Source organism: Pongo abelii, chromosome 8 (assembly GCF_028885655.2).
Source record: "Pongo abelii isolate AG06213 chromosome 8, NHGRI_mPonAbe1-v2.0_pri, whole genome shotgun sequence".
Taxonomy (NCBI): Eukaryota; Metazoa; Chordata; class Mammalia; order Primates; family Hominidae; genus Pongo; species Pongo abelii.
Genome location: NC_071993.2, coordinates 53,483,318 through 53,508,821, shown reverse-complemented (window position 1 = coordinate 53,508,821; position 25,504 = coordinate 53,483,318). Strand labels below are relative to the sequence as shown.

The following is a 25,504-nucleotide window of genomic DNA, read 5'->3' as shown; positions in this document are numbered from 1 at the left end:
GCCCGCCCGCGCCTGCGCGCCCCCGACGCCCCGCCGGCACGCGCCGCCGCCAGCGAGGCCCGGCGAGGCCGCGGCGGAGGCGGAGGCCCGGCGCCCTGGGCGGCGCCCTGCCCCCGAAGTCCGTCCTCCCCGTTAGGTGGCGAGCGCCCGAGGGGAGGGGACAGCAGGGCAGGCAGGAAGCTGCGGCTTAAAAGGGCAACCCGCGCGGGACCCTTCCTCCCTAGTCGCGGGGAGTCTGAGAAAGCGCGCCTGTTCCGCGATCATCACGCACCTCCCCTCCGCCTGTCGCCATGTACCGCTACCTGGGCGAAGCACTGCTGCTGTCCCGGGCCGGGCCCGCTGCCCTGGGCTCGGCGTCTGCCGACTCGGCCGCGTTGCTGGGCCGGGCCCGGGGACAGCCCGCCGCCGCCCCGCAGCCGGGGCTCGCATTGGCCGCCCGGCGCCACTACAGCGAGGCGGTGGCCGACCGCGAGGACGACCCCAACTTCTTCAAGATGGTGGAGGGCTTCTTCGATCGCGGCGCCAGCATCGTGGAGGACAAGCTGGTGGAGGACCTGAGGACCCGGGAGAGCGAGGAGCAGAAGCGGAACCGGGTGCGCGGCATCCTGCGGATCATCAAGCCCTGCAACCATGTGCTGAGTCTCTCCTTCCCCATCCGGCGCGACGACGGCTCCTGGGAGGTCATCGAAGGCTACCGGGCCCAGCACAGCCAGCACCGCACGCCCTGCAAGGGAGGTGAGCGTCGGCCGGGCCCCGTCCCGCCCTCCCTGCCTCCCCTGCGGCCCTCCCCTCCGGCCTCCTGCCGGTGCGGGGCCGCTGCTCAGCCCAGCCCAGCCCAGCTGGAGCGGGCCGGGTCCCCGCCCGGGTTACCCCGCCTCGGATGTGGCCGGCTCTGTGGATGGTGATTTTTCCGCCTTAAAACCATCATGCGGTTGGCCTGCCCCCTCCCCCGCGCCGTCACCCCTGGCCTCTGTATATGTTGATCTTGCATGCAGAGTAGACGCTGCACCGGTCTCCTTTTGGTCCCGGTGTCTGTGTCACACACGGCGGGTCCTGCCGAAATGCACTTCTAGGAAAGGGAATGACCTGCCCGTGTGATAATGCCTCGTCAGTGTTCTTGGGCTTCTGTGACTCTCCCCTAAATGCAAACTGTCAAATTATTTTCTGGTATTTCTTCACTCCTGTCCCAACAGTGACAGATGATATCCGAACATAGAAAATGACTTGGCTTCTAAGTTTGAAATCTAGACAGTTTTATTAACGAAAGGAATTTACTAATCACGCGTTAATCGTTTCAATTAAGTAATTTTCCCATTCTGACAAGTTCTGTTTTATACCAAAAAAAGGAAAAACACAAAAAAATCACAAGCAGTGTAATATCTCTGACAAATAAACACCTGGCGTCCTGACGATAAATATACAGGTTGTAGGCTGCGGATGGCCAGCCAGCCAATGGAATGAAATAGCTCTGGGGGTGTGTACTGGTCCTGGCTAGCCCTGGATTTGAGCTTCAGGAAAGATATAGTACGTGAAGAAAGGGGTCAGATAATGTTTGGTAGTCACCGGGTTATCCTGTAGTTTAAATCATTTAATGTCTGTAGATTTGGCCTCTGTAGTCAGATTGCTTTCTTCGAGCAAATAAGAGCTTTTTTCCCCCCAATACATTGCACCATACCTCTTTAGTAACCTAAAATGGAAAGGACAAACCACTTTTTTCTACTGTACAAAAGAAAAATTATGTGGAATAAAGAGCCCAGGGAGGCGAGGAGTCTTGTTGGAGATGGATTGGCTGAGAAGCACAGAGGATGTTGGGCTAGACCTATGTCTCAGTAAACTTGGTTCTGTGCTCTTTCAATTATGCCCGCTGACTTGTAAGGATTTTTAGAAATCCTCTCTGTACCGGAAAAAACTTGAGCGGTGCTGGTGTTCCCAGCAGGGGAGACAAAGGTTGCTTTTAAAGATTTACTAAATTTGCATTGACCCCACCCATTTCTAGGACTTAACTTTGGAGCTTAATTATCCTCTAGCTCTGGTTTCCTCAGCCAAAACCAATGTTTGAACCACTTTAACCTCTGATTTCCTTTCTAGCTTCAAAATTGTATAAAATGTACACACCGTCAGTCTCCTACATTTGCCTACCTTCTTCCTACCACTCCCTTATTCTCCAAACCAGGAAAACAAGTTCAGACTCCAAAGAAAGGCAAATAAGGATGTTGGAGGAAGTTCAGGCAATGTTTAGCAAATATTGAGTTGCATCGTTTTCTTAAAACGGACATCAAGTTTATTTTCTATTATCTTGCTGGCAGCATTTGCTAGTCCTTTAAAAGGTGTACAGATAAATCAGTGTATGTGGTTTTCTGCAGGATCTGATTTGGTCTCTGAAATCCTTTTTCTTCGATTCTTCAGATGCCCAGCTCTCTCCTGTTTTTATAAGTCGCAGCTCCACAAACTAACTGAAGCAACTCGTTTAGCATAGTTTGTGAGTCCTCTTTCTCTTGTTGCCACAGCAGTTTTAATGCCAAAATATTGAACCTAGCAACAAATTGGGTCAGCCATACTAAAGCACTGTTACTGTAGCGCTTGCTTGTACTAGAGTGTAAGATACAATTTTCTGTTCCATTTATCCCATTTACAAAAAAGCATGCTATTAACCCCCAGCATATAAACAAGGAAAACTGAATTGTTACTAATAAACTGTTGCAAGCATTGATAGAACATCAAAGAAAATTGGCCTCTACAAAGTGATAAATTTATTATCTTCAGGAATTTGAAAGGCTTTCTGGATTGGGGAAGATTGTATAGCTATGAAAGCCCTTAAATATTTTAGTGTGCTTAATAAACAGTATACTAAACAGATGATCAGCAAAATTTGGGTACTGATAGCCTTCCATGCTTTGTGTTCAAGACATCCCCAGATCTATCTACCCATTTATCACCCTTGTTTGCAGAGAATGTGCATTCTAAGAGGGACAGGTCTTCTTTCTTAAAGCTTTTTTAACATCTAAGAAATTGTTAACCTTTGTGGTCCCGCTCTAGTCTTAGAAACACAGAATATATTAGGTGATTGAGATTTTTTTGAATGCTTTGGATAATCCCTATGAAATTTTGTCTTTCCCTCTTAAACATATTTTAACACATTCTTCTTCCCTCTCCCCAGTAACCTGTCTTCTCTCCCATTGGTTCTTTGCCACAAAAAAAAACCTCATCTGCCTCTCTCCACCCTTTTACCAGCCTTCAGCTTTCTGTATCTCATTTTCCCTCAAGAGCAACCTTATCCCTGAGTTTTCTAAATTAAAATTCTTGAGGTTGAAGCAAAGCAACAATCTAGCAATAATCTCTAAGGGAAACAGATGATTATAAGACTTGGTGGCTGATGTGTACTTTTTCCAAGTAAATATTTAATAATACACACTGTTTTTGTGCTTTTGTTTTCCCAGTTACTACATGTACCTGAGGCCATTAGATTTGTCTGTGTTAAGGATTCGAAAGAGTATGCTATAGGATCTGAAGGGAAGTTTAAGTGAGGCCTTAAAAATATTTCCAGCAAAGGGGCATATTGTGAGAATATGCAACTGATTTGAGAAGACTGGTTCAAAAGTTCTGGTGTGTTTGGAAATATTATCAAATATTGTTCTATTAACTTTCTCTGAGTAAATTATCTGTATTTCATTTGCTATGGTTCTGCCTGAGACCAGTCTACCTTTTTAGAAGGAAGTTTATCGTTTTAAAGTCAGTTTGGAGGGAAAGTACAGATTGATAATAGCAATTTATTGATGGTAGGAGTCAATTAACTTTCTCTTCCAGTCTGCCCCCCCAGTTGTCTTGATATTAAAACTATTAAAATTCCCTATCACTGATGCTACTATCATAAAATTTTCTAAAATTATCATAATTTACATATAGTTGATGGACCGTAGATGGAGTTCTGTCATCCATTGACCCTAAGTCTTTTAATTACAAATATTAGTACCCAAAGAAGTATAACCTATATTAACCCAGTAACTAGTTTTTAAAGGTCAAAATGCCAGAAGGAAACAGTGGAATCTTGATGACATAATGCAAGGGAAGACCGGAGTCAATGCAGTGTTAAAGACACCCTCAGCCTCTGGGATGTCATTGTTTAGCGCTTAAGGGAAGACTATAGAAAGCACTGATACTGATTTAAAATGAGATATTTCTCTGCCTTCACTGGGAGAAAAAATGTTTCTGACTTATTTTGCTATGCTCAATTGACAACCATCAAAACTTAGGTAACTTTTAACAAACTCACAGTTTGTAATATTTTTAAGTGGCTCTGTGTCTGCATCTGCTGCCACAGATAAAATATAACCTTTGTAGGTGAATTTAATTTAGGACTTTTCTGAAAATTCAGTCGGAGGATAGGTAATTTGTGTGTCTTTTAAAAGCACTTAGCCCCGAGGTTGTTGTTTTTAATACATCTTATTTAAATACGGAACTGTGTTGCCCTTATGCCTTTTTATTTCATGGAAGCCAAATGCGTCTTTTCTCCCAAAGTATACTAGAAAATGAAGACCCTTGGTAATGGTAGTGATCTGTACATCAGATTTCAGTCTTTCTGTCACTTAAGTGTATGAATCCATTTAGCAAGTTTGCTTTTGGCAGTAAAGCCCCACATGCAGGGAGACAAACAACTGCTCACTCATTATCCAAAGTATACTTTGTAAGAATTAGGGCATCAAAAATTGGAGCCTAAGTACCAGTATATATTAAAGTTCAATACAACTTGTAGTGTTTAAGTACAAGAAATAAAAATTGAGCCCGAACTTTTGGCATATAGTGGGAAGAAATTAGGTTTACCGCTGTTAATAATTCAGATTGCTTAGGAAAATCGGTTTTTATCTACTTATGTTAAAAATACTAAGAGTTCTGCCTGTAAACATTAAAAACTAAAATACTAACCTGTAGATGTTGAAAAAATCCTAGACACTAGTCTCTGCCACGTGACTGTTCTTCTTTTCTATTTATTTTACCCAATAATTAGACTTTTACAATGTAAGTAATAAAGAGAAAAGTCTCTAATATGACTTTAGAGCACATCGATTCATAAATAGCCCATAAATTTTGTACTCAGCAAACCCATAAAATACACATGCGTGATTCACATAATCAAATAGTAATGAAAGTTACAAAATGAAAAGTGAAGCAGCTCTACCCCAAGTCCTTCCACCAATATAACCATGAACAATCTTAAATCTAATGCCGCTGTCTAAAACTGACTAGTTATCCAAATGAATCAATATTTTCCCCTTTCCAGAGGCAGAAATTAATACAGATTCAAGTGTTCACTATCAAGTCGGAATTGCTAATATGTGAAATACTACTGATAAAGGCAGGAAAGGCTTTATTAAGGACAAGAAGACAAACTAGGAGAAGGAGCTGCTCAAGACCTTCCAATTATCTTTACAAAAAGGCAACTATACCTGGAAGATTCTGCAGCCACACACATTCTGCCTTCACCAAGGTCAGATATTAGCAAAGGCTAACATTTATTCAGCTCTGTGTGTGCCAGGCATTTTATTAAGAACTTTTCATGCATCATCAGTTCTATGCCTCATAGCAACAATGCATGTAAGAACTTTTCATGCATCATTGCTTTTATGCCTCGTGCAATACACTGTTGTCCCTGATTTCCAAATGTGGCTACTAAGGTTGAGGAGTGAAGTGTCCTTTGGCAGGGTGACATAGCTAGTATGTAGCGGAGTTGAGGTTCAGATTCTGGGCATCTGATTCCAGCACCCACCTTAATCATTGTTGTCTGGGATTTATTTATGCAAAAAGTTACAAATTGTATCTTAGGCTTTTAAGCCTAAGAGAACCACCTCATGCCGTTGACACAATGCTTCCTAATACTTCGGATCATAGATACCTTTGAAATTTCTGTTAAAAGCTATTAGAAGACCTACCTTCTTCCTAGAAAAATACATATTCAAACAACTTTGCATATAAAACTCAGCATAGACGATATCTCTAGAGGTCCATTTATTCTAATTGCTAAGGAAATGAAATAACCTTTTTCCCCTACACCCAACTCCAAAGACCTGAAATAACATTTTAAACAGTTTTCCATCCAAAGAGGTTTGAAGACTTTGGTGTTTGAGAGATTAATGTGTTAGCCAGAACAACTCATTTCTCTACCAGTGTGTACTCCATTTATCTTTAAAGATTTTCTATTGAATAATTTTGAAATTACTTTCTTAGTTTTCTTCATTAAAAACTAAGAAAATGCTTTGTTTATCATGAATTGCTATTTCTCTTGATTATTATTCTTGGAGAAAGTCTATCAGACGTAATTCTTCTGATTTGCTTCCAGGCTAGAGGAAAATGTGAAAGATGACAAATGAAAATTTCAAAGGTTGTCAGTAGTATGACTTCTTTTATCGTTTGTTATTATCACAAATATATCAACATAGGACTTTTAAAAAATATTTTGTACATATTGGGCCTTAGTAGGATTTTGCATGAATTTTTTTTTTCTTTTTTGCCAAGAGAGGAAGAGCAAAGAAATAACCAAGGGTGATGTACTCGTATTGGAGGTTTACCAAATAAGGACTGCTTTTATTATGAACTATAGTCTATATTCTAAGTAAATCAATTTTTCTATTATGTGCTTTTTGTTCCTGCAGGCAAGATCTCTGAACTTTATGCAAAGGGTTCTTTTAAAAAAACAAAGTTGAATTTTTTTATTTCTTGGAATATTTTTTTCATTGATTTCTCCCAAGTAGAGCAGATTCAAATCTCCTTTGTACCCTATATCTTTTTTGTTTTGCTATTAGCTCAGTATTCTGTTTCTACATTTTCCTTTCCTAGAACCAGTCAATAAACGACAAAAAAAAAAAAAAACAACAAAGTAAATCATGTGTTATTGCAGTAGGAGTTCAAGGAAACCAAGGACAGTCTTGTTTGTTTATTTGTTTTTTTGTTTTTTTTGAGACAGAGTTTTGCTCTTGTTGCCCAGGCTGGCACACAGTGGCGCGATCTTGGCTCACTGCAACATCTGCTTACCAGGTTCAAGCAATTTTCCTGCCTTAGCCTACCAAGTAGCTGGGATTACAGGCATGCACCACCTCACCTGGCTAATTTTTGTATATTTAGTAGAGACAGGGTTTTGCCATGTTGGTCAGGCTGGTCTCGAACTCCCAACCTCATGTGATCCACCCTCCTTGGCCTCCCAAAGTGCTGGGATTACAGGCGTGAGCCACCATGCCCAGCAGTCAGTCAGTCTTGATGTGGAAACAGAGAAGGCTGGATAGGAGTTGGATAAGGCCATTTCAGATAAAGAGGTGGTGGCTTCACCCAAGGCAGGAAGTGGAACAAACTACATTTGTAAGTAATGAGAAATAAGGACTTGTGACAGTAAATATATTTGGTCTCTTTGCCTGGTTCCCAACACAGAGCTCCTGAATCTCTTGCAAATTCTTGAGTGATAGGAGCATCTTTTGTTCTAACTAGGACAATCTTGATGGGCTTCTGGGTAGCTTCAAGGTGGGGGCTAGTCACCAAAAAGACCAAGCCATAATTAGAAATTTGGAACTTTCAGCCCCACCCTCTGACCTCTGGAGATTGGAAAGGGGCTGAAGATTGATTTTAATCAGCAATCAGTCATTCCCTCATAATGGAACCTCTATACAAACCCTAACTGATGGGTGGAGTATGGGGAGAGTTCAGAGAGCTTCCAGGTTGGTGAATGCATCCATGTATGGGTAGGGTGGTACACTCCAAATTCCAGGAGGACAGAAGCTCCTGCACTGGGGACATTCCAGATATGGCCCTGTGTACTTCTTCATGTGGCTGTTGATATGTATCCTTTACATAAGTAACGTTTCCCTGAATCCTGTGAGCCTTTATAACAAATTATTGAACCTGAGGAGGGGGCCATGGGAACCCCCTGATTGGTAGCCAAGTTGGACAGAAGTCCTGGGTACCCAGGACTTGGAACTGGCATCTGAAGTAGGGAACAGTCTTGTGAGACTGAGCCCTTGAGCTGTGGGGTCTGTGCTAACCCTGGTAGTCAGTGTCAGAACTGAATTGCAGGACACCCAGTTTGTATCTGCAGAGAACTGGAGAACCGCTTAGTGTGGAAAACCCACACATTTGGTGTCAGAAATGTGTGAGTAAAAACAATTTTTTCCTTTTTTTTTTTTTTGAGATGGAGTCTTGCTGTCTCCCAGGCTGGAGTGCAGTGGCGCGATCTTGGCTCACTGCAAGCTCCGCCTCCTGGGTTGATGCCATTCTCCTGCCTCAGCCTCCCGAGTAGCTGGGACTACAGGCGCCCACCGCCACGCCGGCTAATTTTTTTTTTTTTTTTTGTATTTTTAGTGGAGCTGGGATTTCACCATGTTAGCCAGGATGGTCTCGATCTCCTGACCTCATGATCCGCCTGCCTCGGCCTCCCAAAGTGCTGGGATTACAGGCGTGAGCCACCGCGCCAGGCCAATTTTTTCCTTTTATGTTTGTTTGATGGATAATGATGAACCTAGCAGGGCACAGAAAGCTAGGCAACAGTGGAACTGAGAATGAAGTTATAGTTAATAGCAGAGAATGAAAAAGAAAAGACAGATAAAACACTTTGAAGAAAGGCCAGTAATGTATTCCCAACAGATAGGATTTACAGGATGAAGGAGAGAAGAGGCAAAGATAACCACAAAATTTCTAGCCTGAGAGACTGGTAGAAAAAAATGGTGGTATCAGGGACAGATGGGGTTATTAAGAAAAAGGATTGGATTTTTAAAATAAAGAAGATCTGGTGTAAAATTATCCTCAGGGAAATTGGAAATCCAGGCACGTACTTTTCTCCGTCATGCCCTTGCATAGTGCAGCCCCTCTGCCTGTCCATGCCTCGCTTCCCCCTCCCTAGGATTCTTCTGCCTCTTTTAAGACCCATCTCAAATTATCATGCAGACTTGTAAATAATTCATATGAAACTGGATAGCTGAGGTTTCAAGCCTTTATCCCTTTGAAACTTTTTGATAACAAGTTACTGTTATCTTTTACTAAATCCAACTTTATATTCACCATTTTAACTAGCATCATTTCCGATTCCAAGACCTGTTTGGTGTGAAAGTGCAGCTAAGTTGCTGTTAATCAAGATCAGAATAAGAGAATCTACCAAGAAAAATTAACAAAATCCCCCTTTTAATGCATAATCTTCCATCCATCAGGCTGTAAGTTAAATAACACAAAACAAAGCTGTATGTTTTATGGATATGTACATATGTAATTGCAGGGAACATGATTTGGAAGGATATACACTTACATTGCTAAGAATAGTCACCGCTAAGGAGAAGACGGGTCACAAGTGGAAGTCAAGGGAGTCTTCAGCTTTCTTTTTGTATTTAAATTTTGATAGAAATACATACATATGTATTATAATTTTAAATTTTTAAAGAGAAAGGTATTCTTCCTTTTTTTCTTTGATCTGTCAATAGGTTATATTTTTCTAATATCAGCTAAACATTTGCTTCCCAGAAAGCTTAGTTACCTCTTCAAAATTTATTCAGGTTAAAATAAAAGATTTAGACACTGGATTAAAAATCTAAGATGGTATTTGCCTATTTTATACAAAACAGTACATTGATGCTGCTAAAGCAATTAAAGTATAATTTTTCTGGTTTTTTTTTTTTTTTTTTGGAGACGGAGTCTCACTCTCTGTCGCCCAGGCTGAAGTGCAGTGGTGCAATCTCCGCTCATTGCAACCTCCGTCTCCCAGGTTTAAGCGATTCTCCTGCCTCAGCCTCCCCAGTAGCTGGGATTACAGGTGTGCACCACCACGCCCAGCTAATTTTGTTGTGTGTTTAGTAGAGGCAGGGTTTCATCATGTTGGCCAGGCTGGTCTCGAACTCCTACCTCAAATGATCTGCCCACCTCAGCCTCCCAAAGTGCTGGGATTACACACGTGAGCCACCACGGCCAACCTAAAGTGTGTGCTTTTTCTTAGCTCCTATATGCAGTGCTCCTTCCCCATGCTGAATGTCTGAATTTTTATCTGAGACATAGTATTTCAGGTGGTCATTACTTGCGGGTGGTCATTGAGAGTTCTTCCCTGTTTCTAACCTTCCTCTCTTCATTTTAAATTAAGTTATGCTACATTATTGTGGGTTAGAAGGTACATTAATATTAAGTGAAAAAATACAATCTGATGAGTAAGTGGCAAGAGTGTTAACTTCTAAATATTAAGAGTTGTTCTGAGGCCTTTTTGCTTTTCTGGTGGTTCTGTGCTTCTGGTAGAACTCTTGGTTATTGAATAAATAGTTCCTGAAAAGTGAGAGAGTGCAGCTGGAAATTAGATTTCTGATGAATAAATCAAACCCTATTAAGAGAACCAGGTTCAAGTAATTTCAAAACCACTTGAATTTTCATAAATGTTTTGTTAAAGACTAATTATAAAAAAAAAACAGTGACTCTAGCTGGAGGCTTTTGTGTGTTTGCTTTTGAGTCAGCTAGGAAAAGGAAAAAAATTCAAGCTTAGTCAGTTGTGGTTTTCAGTGAATCTTTTTTAAAGTAATGAGCTGGTTTGTTTTCTTCATCGCTATAGCAACTTAAGCTAGTTTTTGCTTTTGATTTTTATTTCTCCTAGAAAAACTTAGCATGCACTGCTCATTAGACTTGAGCATACTAAGGAATATCTGTGGTAATTAAGTTAAAAATCAGATCAGTGCTTTGTACTGTATGTAGTTGCAGATGTCTGCATTTCACTAATATTCTTTGGAAACATCTGGATACCAGTTAACATAAAATAACTGTTTAGTCAGTTTCTGTTCAGAATAGAAGGAATGATTTAAAAGTTCCCATTGTAGTACACACGTCATTCTATCCCCTAGCCCTTCCTCCAGCTTTACTGAGATTGATAAATAATAAACGTCATGGGTGGTGTGTCTTTAGTTTCCTCTGGTGAGCTGGATGCACAGATGACTTTGTCAGCAAGGTGGCCTAGATTTTTAGGCCATGTTTCTAATGGCATCAGTTCTGTGGCTGACACCTGTGTACCAAGCCCATTCACTGTCTATCTTAGCCAGCCATGGACTCCTGCTCTTTGTTAAAAGTATTTACCTTCATTCCTACTAGCACAGTTGACCAAAGACCCAGTTGATCCCAAACACTAGTAATGCATCAATGGAGTCTAACAAAGTTTTAAGATGTGTGTGTGTGGGGTGTGTGTGTGTGTGTGTGTGTGTGTGTGTGTGTGTGTGTAGAGATGGGATCTCACTATGTTGTCCAGGCTGGTCTTAAACACCTGAGCTCAAGTTCTTCTGCCTCAGCCTCCCAATGTGCTAGGACTACGGGCATGAGCCACCATGCCTAACCCTCCAACACTTTGGGATACAAAAATATAATTTACTTTCCTCCATTTCTGGAATAAAACATCTCTTCCTTCCTCCTCCTAGTTTCTGTTCTGTGCCCCTGTTTGATCTCTGTTGGTCCTGTTCACCTTCAGCCTTCTCGGCTGAAGGAGGAAAGGCTCGGTTTCATAAAAAGTGACAATATTCAGACCACATGAGATCCTTCTTGCTTCATTTTGGCTTAAATATTTTAAGATTTTCTGATTTTCTTGTATGTATATGTATTTTCCTATTATTTGACTTTTTTGAACAACTTCAAATTGAGTATATTTCAATGGGAGTAGGCATTCAAAAGTGCTAGGCTTTCCATGCCTTTCAGAACTTTGAGGTATATGTCACATCATTTTGTCCTTCACATTCTCCAGTTGTGCTAATTTTTCCCAATCCATTGAGTTGAGTACCTTCCTTTTTGCAGTCATATTCTTACTTTTTTTTTTTTTTTTTTTTTTTTTTAATTTTTTTGAGACAGAGTCTCAAACTGTTGCCCAGGCTGGAATGCAGTGGTACAATCTCAGCTCTCTGTAACCTCCGCCTTAGCCTTGTGAGTAGCTGAGACTACGGGAGTGTGCCACCACGCCCAGCTAATTTTTGTATTTTCAGTAAAGATGGGGTTTCACCAAGTTGGCCAAGCTGGTCTCAAACTCCTGACCTCAAGTGATCTGCCCAGCTCGGCCTCTCAAAGTGCTGGGATTATAGGCGTGAGCCACCACATCCGGCCCCTACTTAAATCTCTTAGTGTCCCTTAGAATGTAGTTAAGTCTTATTTTCAGGTGACAGTATATTATTGATAGTTTTCTTTGGTTTCCAAACCCAGAGAAGGAAGAGTAACTGGCTTTTTCTATGTGTGGGTACATCGTGTCTTATTGGAGATTGTTTTGTCTCAAGTATTGCTGCAGAGTATTTTATTAATGGGTGCACTTTAAAATTTTTTGTTTTTCGGACTACCAGTTTAGGTAGCCCAGTACTCGATATTTGCCAATTTGTAGAATTAAAAACATGTATGTATCACTGGTTAACTAGAAAGTTAAAGTGAAAATGTTTCTTCTTTAGCCCAGGCAATATCACTTGCATTCATTTCTATCCCCTCCCTGTCCCTGCTCTGTTGGCTCCGGGCTTCTTCCACTAAGCTGCTACTTTCTTTATAGCTCCTCCTGTGCTTCCATTCACTAAACCTTTGTTGGTTCATAGCCTACAGAAAATGCCTGTGGTGTGAGAGGTAATTTGTGAAACTGCTTCTCTTCACTGTTTAGCAGTTGAGCTCTCTAAATGGGTGTAGCTGGGAAAGAAAATTTAATTTTACAAACAAGAATTCCTGGGTTCCATCCAGCGGAACATGTCTTTTGTTATACACACACAGTTTCTGACTCATATCATTCCATGACTTATGATAAAATGGACATTCTGTTTACACTGTTGTGTGGAAGGAGGGGTCTGGTTTCTAATTTTTAATAGCATCTATTTCTAGAATATTAGGCTTGCCATTTGAATGCTTCTGTTTGATTTATGAATATCATTGTTTCCAGCAGTTTTTAGCTCCCTGCTAAATGCAAGTTAAAATTCTTATGTTTCTAAGTTAAAAGAAAGTAACTTTTCCTCCACTTAAGAAAGCAAGGAAAACGAAAAATAATGTAGTGATGACTTCCACAGGCTCTAAAAGAGCAATGGAAAAAGTGATTTATGTGTGGGAGAAGAAATACTAGTTCTTAATTAATACATTGTTTTACCACTTCCTGTGAATTTATGTAGAAGTAATGAAACCAAGGTTTATTAAGTCATTTGTTCAAACTCCTGTCAGTTTAGACTTTTTAATTGCTTTGTTACATGCCATTACTTTGTAATACTTGTTATAGCAGTGGTAATAGTTGAGATTTGCCTGTTGACCACTTGCAGGGCACCGTGCCAGATTCCCCATGTGTGATGTTCCTCGCAGTTGTGACACCCATCCTAGGAGAGCGGCGTTAGCACCCCTCCATGCAAGCGGATGGTGCAGGCTGGGTCGCCTGGGCACAGCGCCTGACCATTTTCCTGGCTTAGTGTAGTTATCATTAAATAATATGTGGTATTACTTAGAAGCATTTTGAATAATTTGAAAAGTACATTTTAGTGTTTAAACAATTTTTTTTCTTTTTTTTTCTTTTTTTTTTTTTTTTTTTTGGAGAAAAGGTCTGGCTCTGCTGCTGGGGTGGAGTGCAGTGACCTGAGCGTAGCTCACTGCAGCCTGCAACTCCTGGGCTCAAGCAATTCTCCTGCCCCCAAGCAATTCTCCTGCCCCAGCCTCCTGAGCATCTGGGACTATACGCACATGACCCCAAGCCCAACTCAATTTTTTTTTAAGATACAAATGATTCATCTTAATATTATTTACAGTTGTTTTTTTTTTCCTTTTCTGTGGGCTTTATCTGACTGGAAATACTTTTTAAATTTTTTATTTTTTAAATTGTAAATTGACAAATTGTAGGTATACATTTATGAGGTACAAAGTAATTTTATGATTTATGAATACAACATTGCATAATTAAGTCAAGCTGATTAACCTGTTCACCTCTGGAAACAATTGCAAATAATTATCATTTTTTCTGGTGAGAACATCTGAAATTTACTCAGTGATTTTGAAATGTGCAGTACTTTTTGTTGTTGTAGAAATGAGGTCTCACTATGTTGGCCAGGCTGGTTTCAAACTCCTGAGCTCAAGTGATCCTCCCACCTCAGCCTTCCAGTATTGGGATTACAAGCGTGAACTACCATGTTGGGCCAAATGTATAATCTATTATTATTTACTGTATTCACCATGCTGTGCAATCTAGCTCAAAGAAACTTATTCCTCCTGTCTAACTGAGGCTTTGTACCTTTTGACCATCATCTCCCCATCACCCCCATCCCCAATTTTGTATACTTTGAGTCCTTTCATGATATGTATGGAGGCTTATGGTAAGTTATTTAAAACTTAACATGTATGTCAAAATTTTTTGTGGCCATAGCTTTTCTTTCTTTTTTAAATTTTAAGAGTCAGAATATTCATATATTAATTCAGCATGTATTTGAGTGCCTAATATATGCCATTTCTATGTTAGGAACCAGGAATTAAAGCAGTGAACATAACAAAGTCTGCCCTCGTGGTGCTAACTTACCAGGTAGGGAAGCCAGATAATAAACACATGTATAATGCAAAGTCAGTAATAATAAACGATCTGAAGAAACAAGTAAGGTAGGAGAGGCAGGAAAGTGGGAGTGAGAAAGAGGTGCTCTTTTAAATACAGTGGTCAGGGAGAGCCTCTCAGAATGAAGTTTTTAACAGAGACCTGAATGAAATGGGGGAGTGAGCTATACAGATATCTGCTGTGTGCTAGAAAAATTACCTGTAATTTTGCATTGTAAAAGTTTAATAATGAGTACATTTATTTCACAATTTGAGAATCAATTATATACAAGATATAGTTCTAAGCACATACTCCTCTAAATATAATTTGTTTTTACAGTAGACCAAATAAGTATGTTCAGCTTTAGAATATGCTCTTTATGATCATGTGTACAATAAATAAATTCTCTTAAAACATTATCAATATTAAGGTTGATGTTTTCAGAAACATGTAAAAAAGCTAGCTTTTAAGATTGACTAGGGAAGTTCTCTCAAACTGCCAGTCCATGAGATATTGTATATTTTCTATCTGAAAAACTTTTATTCTCAGAATTCTTTAAAAGAGCTGTCCCTGGGGCTCCCATTACTTACCTGTGACTCCCAGTGGAAATTGTACCCAGCCCCTCGAGAGGGGCTGAATCTGTTGGGAGTGGGAGGGTAGAAAAAATGCTGCAGCTTCTTGTGGGTATCCTTCACACAAACACCCAGTGCCCCAAGCACTGTGTGGTCAAACATCAACCCTGCTCAGCCTTTCCTCCTTGGGATTGAGAAGCAATGGATTATAGAGAAAGAAAGGTGGCTTAGCACTCCAGAACTTCAAAGGGTAATTGACCAAGACCCCCAAAGCCAAAGCGGTGGGCATCCCCACTTCCTGTATACCCTATACCAACACGTAATGGCTACTAGATACAGGGGCACTAGTTACCTCTCTGCTTGGCTACCTGCCCTCCTTGCAGAAGTGGTGAAGGGAATCACTCAACCTCAGGAAGGGAAAATAGCTTTCTCATCTTCAGATTGAAAGAGGTTGGCAGTGGGTGAGGAGAATAACAGGTAAGGATCTCTTTCAGTATACCCATTTGAAGCCAAAACCTCTGTTTAGACATACGGTATTTTGAACCTGGTGACTATTCATTGCCCATGTTTGTGAATTATCAGAAAGTAGAATTCTTGCCAGGCACAGCGGCTCATGCCTGTAATCCCAGCACTTTGGGAAGCCAAGGTGGGAGGATCACTTGAGCCCAGGAGTTTGAGACCAGCCTGGGCAACATGGTGAGATCTTGACTCTACAAAAAATTCAAACATTAGCTGGGCATGGTGGCGTGCACTTGTGGTCCCAGCTACTCAGGAGGCTGAGGTGGGAGGATTACCTGAGCCCAGGAGGTTGAGGCTACAGTAAGCCGTGTCTGTGCCACTACACTCAGCCTGAGCAGCAGAGCAAGACCCTGTTTCCCACCCCTACCTCCCCCCAAAAAAAGCAAGCTGAATTCTCAAACTCCCTGCAACCAGGTCTCCCAAACCAAAGGTAAAAGGAACATAAAAAAGCCTTCTGGAAAGTGTACAGAAATTCATTGCAGGGTGATTTTTGTCTTGTGAAATCATAGTTACTGTTATTAGCAGCTTTTTAAAATGTTTTATATTCATTTTTCATGGTGTTCTGATATATGAGCTGCTTCAAGTGTTTTTGGACATAGCTTAGGTGTAAAATGTAAAAAGTGGATATTTTCAATTTATAGCTTTCTTTTTTGAAGCTTACTTAAGTTTGTTCTAAATATAACCCCTTCTTTCTCACCCACCCCAACACATTTTTTAAAAAAACACCACCAGGTATCCGTTACAGCACTGATGTGAGTGTAGATGAAGTAAAAGCTTTGGCTTCTCTGATGACATACAAGTGTGCAGTGGTTGGTAAGTGATCGCCTTTCTTGCTGCCTAATGAGAACTCTGGGGAAATATGTTTACACACATGTTACTGTTAAGATGCTATAGAAATATACCTTATCAGAACTGATTTTTTTTTAAGTTGTACTCTTTAAGACCTGCATCATTTTTCAGTTAGTCTAAATTAAGATATAGCTTTTTTTTTTTACATGGGGAATTTTTTAAATAGGAGATAATTGGATTTTAAGTCTAGATCTTTGTTTTCAATTCCTCAACACATTCTGTAAATAAGACCAAATTATGGTAGAAGGATAGTAAATAAGCTATTATCTTTTAGAAGTGGTAAAGAGCACTGATTAAATATATATTAGAACTTGGTTAGCCAATTTTATTGAACAATTTCTGTTCAATAAAATGTTGTTTAAAGTACAGTTTAGAAAATGATGGTAGGTTTATTTCTTGAATTTTCAGAAATTCAAGCTTAAAGCATCACGTTTCTCTAATATTGTGTGGTGCTTTCTGTCATTTTACTTTTTAACATTTATATGGAATAGCAACCATCAGCCTTCTCTTTCAGATGTGCCGTTTGGGGGTGCTAAAGCTGGTGTTAAAATCAATCCCAAGAACTATACCGTAAGTATGAAAGTGATATTTGTTTTGTTTTTTTGAGACAGAGTCTTGCTCTGTTGTTCAGGCTGGAGTAAAATGGCGCGATCTCGGCTCACGGCAACCTCTGCCTCCCAGGTTCAAGCAATTCTCCTTGATCCAGTAACTGGGATTACAGGTGCACGCCACCATGCTTGACTAATTTTTGTATTTTTAGTAGAGAGGGGATTTCACCACGTTGGCCAGGCTGTTCTTGAACTCCTGACCTCAGGTGATCCACCTGCCTTCGTCTCCCAGTGCTAGGATTGCAGGCATGAGCCACCGCACCCGGCCTCAAAGTGACATTTGTGCACACAGTGCATTTATGAAGGAGTTGAAATTACTGGGCTTCTCTGTATCCCCCATATCAGTGAGACCAGTAGTCCCCATTGCTTTTCAAATGGAATAGAAAAATGTAACGAATTAACTCATAGAGTGTTTTGCCATATAAAGATCACCTACTTAATATCTATATCCTTTATCATTTTCTGTTTTGTTTGGTTTTGTTTTTATGAGTCTTTTGTTTTACTTTTTTGCTTTTCGTTTTATTTTTTCTTAATTAAAAGGTAATTGATATCTTCACTTACACACTTATACCCATATTTATATAATGTCTTCACTTAGACACTTATACTCATATTTAAGAAATACTGTAATCTGATTAGCCAGGTGAAGTGGTGCACACCTGTAATCCCAGCTACTTGGGAGGCTCAGGCATGAGAATTGCTTGAACCCAGGAGGCAGAGGTTGGCCAAGATTTCACCGCTGCACTCCAGCCTGGGTAACAGAGCAAGATTCTGTCTCAAAAAGAAAAAAGTATTACTGTGATCTGAAGTTTTTATGTCAGGATCTCATTCTAGTGACAAATATCTCAACTAAGACTATAAAACCTTACTTTTTATCCAGTCAGTTCCAAGTTAATTCAAACTGATTGTCACAATGCTTTACATAATACTAAATTATCTATATACAAACATAAATGCATGATTTTTATTCTCTTTAAAATTCACCGTTTAAATGGAATATAATTATATTTAAATTAATCTTAATTAAGATTTAGTGTATTTTTCAGTGGGGGAATTAATACAATGGGAATTTGAACCCTAGTTCTACTATCTTGTTTTTATAACCTACTTTTTTGATCCCTTGTTTTCTCACCTTTAAAATAGCAATGCCTACTTTGTGAGTTGTTCTAAGGATTACATGAGAAGACATATGAGAATGTACTATAAATAGAAAATAAGATGCTAGCTATAATCTCAAGCGATTTTTATATCAATTTTTTCTTTTGTTTTTGTTGTTTTCTTATTTTACAGGATAATGAATTGGAAAAGATCACAAGGAGGTTCACCATGGAGCTAGCAAAAAAGGGCTTTATTGGTATGTGTAGCCACATAGTTTTTGGTATAAAGTGGGAACATCTAAAAAAATTTTTTTTTTTTTTTTTTTTTTTTTTTTTTGAGACGGAGTCTCACTCTGTTGCCCAGACTAGAGTGCAGTGGTGTGATCTCGTCCGCCTCCTGGGTTCAAGCAATTCTCTTGTCTCAGCCTCCCAAGTAGCTGAGATTACAGGCATGTGCCACCACACCCAGCTGATTTTTGTATTTTTACTAGAGATGGGGTTTTGCCATGTTGGTCAGACTGGGCTTGAACTCCTGACGTCAGGTGATCCACCCATCTCGGACTCCCAAAGTGCTGGTATTACAGACATGAGCCACTGTGCCCGGCCTCCTACTATTTGTTATAGGAGCTTTTGCCAAACATACAACATTTCTGAAAATACTAATCTTTGTTTGCTTGATGTTTTTGTATCTTACTATTATCTGTGTTGATATGTTCTTTGTGCGCAATCTGAATGTTCTTTTCTATGATATGTAAGTATTTGTCATGTACCCTTTAATTTTCAGGCAGTTTAAACCTATATTTTTGTTTTATCTAGAAGGCTTCTAATTTGTTTGAATAGAATATACATAATTACTTTATAGAATGCTTATCCTATCAGTATAGTTAATAGAATGTTAATAGTTACTGCTGGGCATGGTGGCTCACACCTGTAATCCCAGCACTTCAAAGTGCCAAGGCAGGTGGATCACGAGGTCAGGAGATTGAGACCATTCTGGCTAATTGGGTTTAGTAGGAACCCCGTCTCTACTAAAAACACAAAAAATTAGCCGGGCGTGGTCACGGTTGCCTGTAGTCCCAGCTACTCGGGAGGCTGAGGCAGGAGAAAGGCATGAACCCGGGAGGCAGAGCTTGCAGTGAGCCAAGATCACACCACTAAACCCCAGCCTGGGCAACAGAGCGAGACTCCGTCTCAAAAAAAAAAAAAAAAAAAGAGTGTTAATTGTTACTTAATAATAGAATACTTGCCCTATCATTATCAGTATAGTTAAAAAAAAATAAGGTCTACTTAAATAGGAAATAAAGTGTATTTTTCTCTACTTTCCTTTCTTAGCATTTCCCCCACAAGTTATCATGAAATTAAACTATAAAGGCTGGGCATGGTGGCTGGTGCTTGTAATCCCAGCATTTTTGGAGGCTGAGGTGGGAGGATCACTTGAGCCCGGAAGTTTGAGACCACCCTGGGCAATATAGCAAGACCCCATCTCTACAAAAAATGAAAACATTATCCAAGCGTGATGGTGCATGCCTGTGGTCCCAACTACTAAGATGGGAGAATCCCTTAAGCCTGGGAGGTTGAGGCTGCAGTGAGCTGTGATTGTGCCACTGCACTCTGGCCTGCCACACTCTGGCCTGAACGACAAAACGAGACCACATTTCAAGAAGAAAGTGAAAAGAAATAAAGCTATTCAGATTCGTTTTTAGGAAAAAAGAGTCATGAAATAAATGTCATGAAATAACCTAATATAGAAATACAGTAAGTTTAGGTAACTCTAAAACTTGACTAGATTTGGCCTTTCATAATAAAAGGCATTTGGACCTTTGACTTGCCACATACCCAGCGCTACTGTGAACTTGTGTGTCATTACACGGAGCCTGTTAACATGGGTTAACTATCTCACTCACACTTTTATAGGAGTGCCTACTGATTCTGAATATGGTGAATTGAAGTCATGTTCAGCCTGTTAATAGCCTTAATAATTTTTAAAAGGTCTTTCCTCTTCCCCTAAATCTCAAACACGTTTTATAGTCTTGAATGGTTTCAGACTTTATTCAGTCATATTTATCGCCCATATCTGCAATATCTCCAGCTTAATTTTATCAGTCTTGACAAGTACCTAATAATTCCAAAGGTCAAAAAGTGAATCATTGGAATACTGAAAGAAAACACAGCTTAAACTCTAGTAATTTGATTTATTTGCTTAATGTGCAAAAGCCTCATTGACCCAGGATGCAGCTAAATTGACATCTTGGCCCAGACAGCTTTGAAGCCTAGGAGGTAGGCAAAGGGAGTTTTTTCTCTCACTCCTCAGCAAACCTTCAAATTTGATGTTATTTATCTGTTATTTCCTGACTGCCCATTCCACAGAGAGTGTCAGATTGAGGCTCAGACCTGAGCCTGAACCCTGATCCTGTCACATGTGTGTTTAGCATCAGCTTGTAAATTTCTGCAAAACAAAAGAAAAAAAGAGGCTGGAAATTTTTTTTTTATTATTATACTTTTAAGTTTTAGGGTACATGTGCACAATGTGCAGGTTAGTTAGATATGTATACATGTGCCATGCTGGTGTGCTGCACCCATTAACTCGTCATTTAGCATTAGGTATATCTCCTAAAGCTTTCCCTCCCCCCTCCCCCCATCCCACAACAGTCCCCAGAGTGTGATGTTCCCCTTCCTGTGTCCATGTGTTCTGATTGTTCAATTCCCACCTATGAGTGAGAATATACGGTGTTTGGTTTTTTGTTCTTGCAATAGTTTACTGAGAATGATAACTTCCAATTTCATCCATGTCCCTACAAAGGACATGAACTCATCATTTTTTATGGCTGCATAGTATTCCATGGTGTATATGTGCCACATTTTCTTAATCCAGTCTATCGTTGTTGGACATTTGGGTTGGTTCCAAGTCTTTGCTATTGTGAATAGTGCCGCAGTAAACATACGTGTGCATGTGTCTTTATAGCAGCATGATTTATAGTCCTTTGGGTATATACCCAGTAATGGGATGGCTGGGTCAAATGGTATTTCTAGTTCTAGATCCCTGAGGAATCGCCACACTGTCTTCCACAATGGTTGAACTAGTTTACAGTCCCACCAACAGTGTAAGTGTTCCTATTTCTCCACATCCTCTCCAGCACCTGTTGTTTCCTGACTTTTTAATGATCGCCATTCTAACTGGTGTGAGATGGTATCTCATTGTGGTTTTGATTTGCATTTCTCTGATGGCCAGTGATGGTGAGCATTTTTTCATGTGTTTTTTGGCTGCATAAATGTCTTCTTTTGAGAAGTGTCTGTTCATGTCGTTTGCCCACTTTTTGATGGGGTTGTTTGTTTTTTTCTGGTAAATTCGTTTGAGTTCATTGTAGAATCTGGCTATTAGCCCTTTGTCAGCTGAATTCTACCAGAGGTACAAGGAGGAACTGGTACCATTCCTTCTGAAACTACTCCAATCAATAGAAAAAAAGGGAATCCTCTCTAACTCATTTTATGAGGCCAGCATCATCCTGATACCAAAGCCGGGCAGAGACACAACCAAAAAAGAGAATTTTAGACCAATATCCTTGATGAACATTGATGCAAAAATCCTCAATAAAATACTGGCAAACCGAATCCAGCAGCACATCAAAAAGCTTATCCACCATGATCAAGTGGGCTTCATCCCTGGGATGCAAGGCTGGTTCAATATACACAAATCAATAAATGTAATCCAGCATGTAAACAGAACCAAAGACAAAAACCACATGATTATCTCAATAGATGCAGAAACAGCCTTTGACAAAATTCAACAACCCTTCATGCTAAAAACTCTCAATAAATTAGGTATTGATGGGACATATCTCAAAATAATAAGAGCTATCTATGACAAACCCACAGCCAATATCATACTGAATGGGCAAAAACTGGAAGCTTTCCCTTTGAAAACTGGCACAAGACAGGGATGCCCTCTTTCACCACTCCTATTCAACATAGTGTTGGAAGTTCTGGCCAGGGCAATTAGGCAGGAGAAGGAAATAAAGGGTATTCAATTAGGAAAAGAGGAAGTCAAATTGTCCCTCTTTGCAGATGACATGATTGTATATCTAGAAAACCCCATAGTCTCAGCCCAAAATCTCCTTAAGCTGATAAGCAACTTCAGCAAAGTCTCAGGCTACAAAATCAATGTACAAAAATCACAAGCATTCTTATACACCAATAACAGACAAACAGAGAGCCAAATCATGAGTGAACTCCCATTCACAATTGCTTCAAAGAGAATAAAATACCTAGGAATCCAACTTACAAGGGACGTGAAGGACCTCTTCAAGGAGAACTACAAACCACAGCTCAATGAAATAGGATACAAACAAATGGAAGAACATTCCATGCTCATGGGTAGGAAGAATCAATATTGTGAAAATGGCCATACTGCCCAAGGTAATTTATAGATTCAGTGCCATCCCCATCAAGCTACCAATGACTTTCTTCACCGAATTGGAAAAAACTACTTTAAAGTTCATATGGCACCAAAAAAGAGCCCGCATCGCCAAGTCAATCCTAAGCCAAAAGAACAAAGCTGGAGGCATCACGCTACCCTGAGGCTGGGATTTTTATAGGAATTTCATTGAATCTGTACACTAATTTGTGGAGTATTGCCGTCTTCCCCACCCTCCCCAAAAAGGTTTTGCCCTTTCACCCAGGCTGGAGTACCAGGCAGCAGTCACTGCAACCTTGACCTCCTGGGCTCAAGCAATCCTCTCACCTCACCCTCCCAAGCAGCTAGAACCACAGGGGTGCACAACTGTGCCTAGCTAATTTTTTAATTTTTTGTAGAGACAAGGTCTCATCACGTATCCCAGACTGGTCTCAAACTCCTGAGCTCAAGCAATCTTCCCACCTCAGCTTCCCAAAATTCTGGGATTATAGGCATGAGCCACTGCACCCGACCAGTATTGCCATCTTAACCATATTAAGCCTTCCAATGCTGAATATGAGATGTCTTTCCATTTATTTAGGTCTCTTGATTTCTTTCAATGATGTTTTGTAGTTCTCATTGTAGAAGTCTTACATGGAAGTCTTACAACTAAATATTTTATTCCTTTTAATGCTATTGTAAGTGACATTGGTATATAGTTTTCTTATGATGTTTTTGTCTAGTCTTTGTATCAGGACAGTTCTAGCCTCATGGAATGAATTGAGAAGTGTTCCTTCCTTGTCTGCTTTTGGAAAAGCTTTTGAAAGGTCAATGTTCATTCTCTTGTGTGAGTGTAAATATCACCTATGTAAAGTTCTGCAGGACCCTGATGTCTCCACCCTTCTCATCCGCTTATATCTCTGTGTACCAAAATTACCCTTTCATCTCCTATTCTATAGTCACATGCTGTTAGAAAAGTTGCTTTTTTAAAAAAGATTAACTTCTGCCTCATACCTGTTCTCTATATAAGAATTTATCTGTCAGGCTGAGCGTGGTGGCTCATGCCTGTAATCCCAGCACTTTGGGAGGCTGAGGCGGGTGGATCACCTGAGGTCAGGAGTTCGAGACCAGCCTGGCCAACATGGTAAAAGCCCATCTCTACTAAAAATTAAAAGAAATTAGCCAGGCAGGTACCTGTAATCCCAGCTACTCAGGAGGCTGAGGCAGGAGAATTGCTTGAACCTGGAAGGCGGAGGTTGCCATGAGCCGAGATCATGCCATTGTACTCCAGCCTGGGCAACAAGAGTATAACTCTGTCTCAAAAAATAAAAATTTAAAAAAAAACAAGAAGAATATATCTGTTATTCAGGAACTACTTGTTTTTTGTTTTTGTTTTTGTTTTTGTTTTGAGACAGAGTCTTGCTGTGTCACCCAGGCTAGAGTGTAGTGGCATGATCTCGGCTCACTGCAAGCTCCGCCTCCTGGGTTCACGCCATTCTCCTGCCTCAGCCTCCCAAGAAGCTGGGACTACAGGTGCCCGCCACCACGCCCGGCTAATTTTTTGTATTTTTAGTAGAGACAGGGTTTCCCTATGTTAGCCAGGATGGTGTCGATCTCCTGACCTCGTGATCCACTCGCCTCAGTCTCCCAAAGTGCTAGGATTACAGGCATGAGCACCGCGCCCGGCCTCAGGAACTACTTGTAATCTGTGTATCCCTATACATTAGTTTTGTATGGAGTAGAAAACTCATAAGCCTAATAACTAATACCTTGTGATTTTGTTTTGGATGGCAGAAGCCGTTTCACATTTAGCATGTATAGACTGTTTTTGAGAAGGATTTTATCATTACGTGTTTCTGATTTACAAACCATGTGTTTCAGACTTGCCACTTGCCAGAGCCCTTCTCCAATTGGAATTGTTTTTTGTTTTTTTGATTTTGAGACAGAGTCTCTCTGTCACCAGGCTGGAGCTCAGTGGCGTGATCTCGGCTCACTGTGACGTCTGCCTCCCTGGTTCAAGCAATTCTCCTGTCTCAGCCTCCCGAGTAGCTGGGACTATGGGCACGTGCCTCCACTCCCAGCTAATTTTTGTATTTTTAGTAGAGACAGGGTTTCACCAGATTGGCCAGGATGGTCTCTCTCTCTTGACCTCGTGATCAGCCCACCTCGGCCTCCCAAAGTGCTGGGATTACAGGCGTGAGCCACTGCACCCAGCCAGTTTTTTGTTTTTTAAATGTAATGTTTAATCAAGACAGGATCTCACTATGTTGTCCAGGCTTGTCTCAAATTCCTGGACTCAAGCCATCCTCCTACCTGGGCCTCCCAAAGTGCTGGGATTACAGGCATAAGGCACTGCCCCGGCCTAGTTGGAATTGTTTGAGGTAACAAGCTTATTTAATCCTGAAGCAAGCATAATGCTTTTGTAGATACCTCTAGAAAGATTCAGGACCAATTTGTCATTTGTACATTGGGAGAAAAGGAGTGGTTAAACAAAGTTGTACTGACCTCCAGCAGAGGTATGTCACTAAAGGAATGGAAAGTGAGCAAATAGGAGCTGGAGAGCGCCAGAGAGCCCTTTTGTCAGTGGATGAGGCTAGAATATGGCATTAATCTTTCCAAGTGCTGTGTAGGGTTAGACTTCACGAGATTTTGTTGTTGTTGTTGTTGTCATTGACTTCATGAGATTTTTAAGGTAACTAAGGGAAGGGTGCTAAGACATAGAGTTACAGATTAGGTGGGAGGTGGAGAGGGTCGGGGTATAAAAAGCGATCCTTGACCATTTCAAAGTTGTCTTATACCAGCCCTGTATCCATTACATCACAGCTTGTTCAGAAAAGTTTATTATTTAGGCCTTGGGCCCCTGAGTTATAGAAAAACATTATAATATACTGATTCTGTTGACTAAAAAGTAAAATTTATAGGAATAATTGGGTATAGCCCTTAGAAAGAACTTTAATTATTTTATGGGGGGACAT

General features: G+C 40.5%; 1 protein-coding gene across 3 annotated transcripts in view; it reads left to right on the top strand.

Annotated features, from left to right (window-relative positions):
* The first annotated feature begins 38 nt into the window (after nucleotides 1-38).
* Nucleotides 39-25,504, top strand: part of GLUD1 (glutamate dehydrogenase 1) — a 44,465-nt gene continuing 18,999 nt past the window's right edge. The window contains exons 1-4 of one of the 3 annotated variants that reach the window (XM_002833560.5): nucleotides 39-735; nucleotides 16,318-16,398; nucleotides 16,949-17,004; nucleotides 18,333-18,396. In XM_002833560.5, the coding sequence (XP_002833606.1) occupies nucleotides 291-735; nucleotides 16,318-16,398; nucleotides 16,949-17,004; nucleotides 18,333-18,396 (646 nt within the window). In that variant the 5' untranslated portion in view covers nucleotides 39-290. Of the gene's footprint in view, nucleotides 736-14,469; nucleotides 14,489-16,317; nucleotides 16,399-16,948; nucleotides 17,005-18,332; nucleotides 18,397-25,504 lie in introns of those variants that run through there. The other 2 variants (XM_054522236.2, XM_054522235.2) reach the window with 2 other exon arrangements.